At 48.8% G+C, this 6142-nt stretch overlaps 1 protein-coding gene and 1 long non-coding RNA gene across 2 annotated transcripts; both read right to left on the minus strand.

Moving 5' to 3' along the window:
* Nucleotides 1-917: 917 nt before the first annotated feature.
* On the minus strand, nucleotides 918-1991 carry LOC115190603 (uncharacterized). The gene is made up of 3 exons (XR_003877372.1): nucleotides 1555-1991; nucleotides 1118-1240; nucleotides 918-1011 (listed from the first exon to the last, which is right to left on the minus strand). It is a non-coding gene; the product is annotated as an uncharacterized LOC115190603 (long non-coding RNA).
* A 628-nt stretch (nucleotides 1992-2619) lies between these two features.
* LOC115190610 (von Willebrand factor A domain-containing protein 7-like) lies at nucleotides 2620-5923 on the minus strand. Its single transcript, XM_029748786.1, has 4 exons — nucleotides 5862-5923; nucleotides 5609-5709; nucleotides 3512-3640; nucleotides 2620-2999 (listed from the first exon to the last, which is right to left on the minus strand). The coding sequence occupies exons 3-4, from the start codon at nucleotides 3609-3611 to the stop codon at nucleotides 2809-2811; spliced, it is 291 nt and encodes a 96-aa protein (XP_029604646.1). The 5' UTR covers nucleotides 3612-3640; nucleotides 5609-5709; nucleotides 5862-5923; the 3' UTR covers nucleotides 2620-2808.
* Nucleotides 5924-6142: the final 219 nt, after the last annotated feature.

Here is a 6142-nt window from a genome sequence, read left to right on the forward strand (position 1 = left end):
AGGAGGAGGAGGGGTTAATAGACAATACATTAGATATGTTAACAACACATTCACCTGGAGGAAGAGGAGGAGGAGGAGGAGGAGGGGTTAATAGATAATACATTAGATATGTTAACAACACATTCACCTGGAGGAGGAGGAGGAGGAGGAAGAGGGGTTAATAGACAATACATTAGATATGTTAACAACACATTCACCTGGAGGAAGAGGAGGAGGAGGAGGAGGGGTTAATAGACAATACATTAGATATGTTAACAACACATTCACCTGGAGGAGGAGGAGGAGGAGGAAGAGGGGTTAATAGACAATACATTAGATATGTTAACAACACATTCACCTGGAGGAAGAGGAGGAGGAGGAGGAGGAGGAGGGGTTAATAGACAATACATTAGATATGTTAACAACACATTCACCAGGAGGAGGAAGAGGAGGAGGAGTTAATAGACAATACATTAGATATGTTAACAACACATTCACCTGGAGGAAGAGGAGGTGGAGGAGGAGGAGGAGGGGTTAATAGACAATACATTAGATATGTTAACAACACATTCACATGGAGGAAGAGGAGGTGGAGGAGGAGGAGGAGGGGTTAATAGACAATACATTAGATATGTTAACAACACATTCACCTGGAGGAGGAGGAGGGGTTAATAGACAATACATTAGATATGTTAACAACACATTCACCAGGAGGAGGAAGAGGAGGAGGGGTTAATAGACAATACATTAGATATGTTAACAACACAGTCACCTGGAGGAAGAGGAGGTGGAAAAGGAGGGGTTAATAGGCAAATCATTAGATAAGTTAACAACACAGTTGAGGTCATTGTTAAGGTGTGCAATTGTACAGCTTGTCCAGTGAGAGAGAGTGACTGACTGAACACTGAGCAGGAGGACATTGATCTATAGCCTGTAAGCCAAAACATTACCAGACCTGTGCTGCAGCGGAGGCGTCCTCGATGATGCTGGTGGCCCGGTGCAGATCCTCCTTGGTGACCTCAATGGCCTGACCTGGAGGAAGGGACCACAGTATGTTTGAGAATTCTATAAGAAGCTGTAAAACACTTTGGGACAACTGCTTTGCGAACACGATCAATTGATTGACTGATTGGTTGACCTCCAGAGGCCTGGGCAAGGTCACGATACAGCTGAGCGTCTGACTGGGCCATACGGCTGAAGCTCCGCGCACGGAATGCCTACGGCGACTGGATCGGAGGTTGTCAGTCAACATGAAGGTCACCTGAGGAGAAGGAGCAGAGGAGAGGTAGAGAGAGGAGAAGAGAGTTAGAGGTTGATGACAGAACAAAGGATGAAAGGAAAGTGGAAGTTAGGAAAGAATGGCAGTAAAGAAATAAGATATGTTGAGATGAATCATAATGGCTAGTCTTTACATCACACTTCATCACATCTCACTCAGACAACTTGTGAGCCCACGAACAGTAAACTGTCTCCAAAAGGGGGAGAGACAGAGACAGTGATGAACAGAAGCACAGAGAGAGACAGAAAGAGAAGGAGACAGAGAGAGAAAGATTAACAGTAGTGGAAGCTACTAACCACAGACTTGGTGCTCTCTATGAGGGCAGTGACAGTGCTCTTCAGTGCAGTGTCTTTAGCAGGAGCATCAGTGAACACAAAGATCTCAGAGGAGGGTGGCGCCACCGTGAGGGCCAGCTGGAAATTACAACAAACACATCAGAGAGTCAGACCACACTGGGATCAAGTACTGGAATTCTATGGGAAATAACATGTTCAGTCCACTGGCTAACTAACCAGCTCTGGCAGAGTTGCAAAAACAGGAAACCACATTTCAAATGCAGCCGTTCAGCCTTCATATTGGCACTGTGAATGTAACTTTTGCTCATGACAATGCCTGTACACACACACACACACACCTGTAGTCCTGACAGACACAGCTCTGGTACATCTCCTCCTCCTGATGCTGTCAGGGTGTTGATGCTCTGTTAGAAAATGTCTGTCATTTGTTGTGGTGATCAGAGGCCCAAATCCTGCAAACACAAACACACACACACCACAAATTACTAATTGTGTAAGATTTGATGGGACGTGAAAATGTAATGTTATTCCACACAAGTAAAAAGAGAAGAGCTTTGGGTTAAAACAGTTATTCTGCTCCCAATTTCAGGGAGGTGATTGGCATGTGGCTTGACCATAATGTTGGAGTTGGCCACAACAGATCTGGGACCAGGCTAACACCTGGGTCGTTGAAGGGGACCAGGATGTATGTTGCTGCTGATCTGAGACCAGGCTAACACCCACCTGGGTCATTGAAGTGGACCAGGATGTATGTTACTGCTCATCTGAGACCAGGCTAACACCCACCTGAGTCATTGAAGGGGACCAGGATGTATGTTCCTGCTGATCTGAGACCAGGCTAACACCCACCTGGGTCATTGAAGGGGACCAGGATGTATGATGAAGCTTCCTGCTGGGTTCCTCTCTTACTGTCGATGACGGAGAAGGACACTCTCTTAGCCTCAGTGATGTCACCACTCATACTGCCTGTGGTGTCGATGAAAAAACACAACACTGCCGAATGGGTGATGCCTATTAACCCGGAGGGGGGGGGATGAGAGAGAGCGAGCGAGGGAGATTATGGAGTAGAAATTATGAACCAAAAACACCCTTTGTTATCCTAGCTCCTCACAACAGTTTACCATGACATCTCCCTCATCATATAGTAGTCTAATCCTTGCCTATAGTAGTGATAAAATCCTCCAATTTAACACAAAACATCACAAATAATCACCTCTTGCCTAAACATTGCCCACCTACTTCCGCCTCTCTCTCTCACTGTAGGAAGTCCTTGTCCCCGGCAGCTCCTCTGATGTCCTCCAGTAGTTCCATGGTAGCGTTGACGGCCACGTCGGCTGCAGTGTGGTGGAGGTGACCATGACTGGACCCCACGTCGTCCTTTTTGATGCCCCCTACCAGGTCCCGACCGCTGGTCCGGTCAAACAACCCGCTGTGGCTACACTTACCTAGGAGAGGGAGAGATGAGTGTGTGAGTTAGTTTGCATCAATGCTCCAAAGTGGCGCAGCGGTCTAAGGCGCTGCATCTCAGTGCAAGCGGCGTCACTACAGTCCCTGGTTCGATTCCAGGCTGTATCATAATCCGGCTGTGATTGGGAGTCCCATATTGCGGTGCACAAATGGCCCAACGTTGTCCGGGTCTGGCAGGGCTAGCCCGTCATTGTAAATAGGAATTTGTTCTTAATTGACTTGCCCAGTTAAATAAAGATTACATAAAAGGTTTTTATGTTGTATTTATTAGGATCCCCATCAGCTGCTGTCTATCAAGAAGGGGAAGAAATTGTGTGTGTGTGTGTGTGTGTGTGTGTGTGTGTGTGTGTGTGTGTGTGTGTGTGTGTGTGTGTGTGTGTGTGTGTGTGTGTGTGTGTGTGTGTGTGTGTGTGTGTGTGTGTGTGTGTGTGTGTGTGTGTGTGTGTGTGTGTGTGTGTGTGTGTGTGTGTGTGTGTGTGTGTGTGTGTACCTGCAGGTTTGTTGGAGGAGAACAGGTTGAAGTATCCAGAGGTGAGCAGGCCCTGCTGTAAGACCTCTGGTAGGATGTTATCAGTACAGTTACCTCCCATACAGTTCCTACAGGTTGGAGTACTGGGGCCTAGAGAGGGGGTTAGAACAGGAGTACTAGGGCCTGAAGAGGGGGTTAGAACAGGAGTACTGGGGCCTGAAGAGGGGGTTAGAACAGGAGTACTGGGGCCTGAAGAGGGAGGAGAGGGGGTTAGAACAGGAGTACTGGGGCCTGAAGAGGCAGGAGAGGGGTTTAGAACAGGAGTACTGGGGCCTGAAGAGGGAGGAGAGGGGGTTAGAACAGGAGTACTGGGGCCTGAAGAGGCAGAAGAGGGGGTTAGAACAGGAGTACTGGGGCCTGAAGAAGGAGGAGAGGGAGTTAGAACAGGAGTACTGGGGCCTGAAGAAGGAGGAGAGGGAGTTAGAACAGGAGTACTGGGGCCTGAAGAAGGAGGAGAGGGAGTTAGAACAGGAGTACTGGGGCCTGAGGACGGAGGAGAGGGGGTTAGAACAGGAGTACTGGGGCCTGAAGAGGGAGGAGAGGGGGTTAGAACAGGAGTACTGGGGCCTGAAGAGGGAGGAGAGGGGGTTAGAACAGGAGTACTGAGGCCTGAAGAGGCAGGAGAGGGGGTTAGAACAGGAGTACTGGGGCCTGAAGAGGGAGGAGAGGGGGTTAGAACAGGAGTAATGGGGCCTGAAGAGGGGGTTAGAACATGAGTACTGGGGCCTGAAGAGGGAGGAGAGGGGGTTAGAATAGGAGTACTGGGGCCTGAAGAGGGAGGAGAGGGGTTAGAACAGGAGTACTGGGGCCTGAAGAGGGAGGAGAGGGGGTTAGAACAGGAGTACTGGGGCCTGAAGACGGAGGAGAGGGGGTTAGAACAGGAGTACTGGGGCCTGAAGACGGAGGAGAGGGGGTTAGAACAGGAGTACTGGGGCCTGAAGACGGAGGAGAGGGGGTTAGAACAGGAGTACTGGGGCCTGAAGACGGAGGAGAGGGGGTTAGAACAGGAGTACTGGGGCCTGAAGATGGAGGAGAGGGGGTTAGAACAGGAGTACTGGGGCCTGAGGACGGAGGAGAGGGGGTTAGAACAGGAGTACTGGGGCCTGAAATGGGAGAAGAGGGGGTTAGAACAGGAGTACTGGGGCCTGAAGAGGGAGGAGAGGGGGTTAGAACAGGAGTACTGGGGCCTGAAGTGGGAGAAGAGGTTGGTTAGAACAGGAGTACTGGGGCCTGAAGACAGAGGAGAGGGGGTTAGAACAGGAGTACTGGGGCCTGAAGAGGGAGGAGAGGGGGTTAGAACAGGAGTACTGGGGCCTGAAGAGGGAGGAGAGGGGGTTAGAACAGGAGTACTGGGTCCTGAAGAGGGAGGAGAGGGGGTTAGAACAGGAGTACTGGGGCCTGAAGAGGGAGGAGAGGGGGTTAGAACAGGAGTACTGGGGCCTGAAGAGGGAGGAGAGATAAGAGAGAGAGAGAGAGAGAGAGAGACAATCTGCTCTAGAGTGCAGTGTGTGGGTCATCAAATTGTAATTGTCACATGCGCCGAATACAACAGTGAAATGCTCACCTACAAGCCCTTAAAACAATGCAGTTAAAAAAATAAAAGTGTTAAGTAAAAAATAAAAGTAACAAATAATTAAAGAGCAGCAGTAAAATAACAATAGCGAGGCTATATATACAGGGGGTACCGGTACAGAGTCAATGTGAGGGGGTACCGGTTATTCGAGGTAATTGAGGTAATATGTACATGTAGGTAGAGTTAAAGTGACTATGTTTAGAGGGGTGTGAAGTGTGTAGAAGCCATGACAAGTCTATTATCTCCAGGCTGGTTGGTCGACTGATACAAAGAGGGAGTGGTTTAGTGTTGACAATGGCACACACCCAAATACTTCTTTATCAATCCGTGAGGAGAGGTTTCTTTATTTTATGAACAAATGCCTTCATAATGTAGGCGTTTTAGCTACGTGTTTGTGTTGCATGTAGTTACCTGTATTGTGCCGATATAGGTGGGTATATCTGGGGGTGGTTTAAATAAACTACAGATAGTTCCACAAACAATACCTGCCAGGTTCACCAGTTGCAGGTCAGGTCTGATCAGAGTGCTGTACGGCTGTCTGTTCCCCTTCTCAACCCTCAACCCAGTTACTGTGGCTGTAGAAATCCTGGAGAGACAGTCACAATCAACTCAACAGTATCAGTACAATCAGTCCTCACCATCTCCCTCTCTCACCTGTAGTATGTGTGTGTGTGGGTCTGTGTGTGTGCATGCATGCTTGTTTGTGTCACCTCATCTGTAGTGTGACAGACAGCTTACCTGTAGTGTGTGACAGACGCGTCCCAGCGCCAGCCTGGCCAATAGGAAGCTCCCTCTTTTGACGCTGGCCTTGACCTCCGACACCCCCCCCCCCCCCCCCCCGGAAGGTCTCACCGTCATCAGCAATATCATTATCATCTTGTCATCATTATCATCTTGTCACCATTATCATCACCATCATCAACCTCATATATGTTATCATCACCATTATCGTCATCCCCATTACCATCATCATCATCATCATTATCCTCAACATCAGCATTATCATCATAGTTATCGTA

The sequence above is a fragment of the Salmo trutta genome, chromosome 4, assembly GCF_901001165.1.
Source record: "Salmo trutta chromosome 4, fSalTru1.1, whole genome shotgun sequence".
Classification (NCBI taxonomy): domain Eukaryota; kingdom Metazoa; phylum Chordata; class Actinopteri; order Salmoniformes; family Salmonidae; genus Salmo; species Salmo trutta.

What these genes read in the sequence shown, in the direction of transcription:
- LOC115190610 (XM_029748786.1), bottom strand. Translation starts at nt 3,611, where the DNA reads ATGGGAGGTAACTGTACTGATAACATCCTACCAGAGGTCTTACAGCAG. An exon ending in CTCCTCCAACAAACCTGCAG is followed by an intron (nt 3,000 to 3,511) that starts GTACACACACAC and finishes TCCCTCTCCTAG; the next exon opens with GTAAGTGTAGCCACAGCGGG.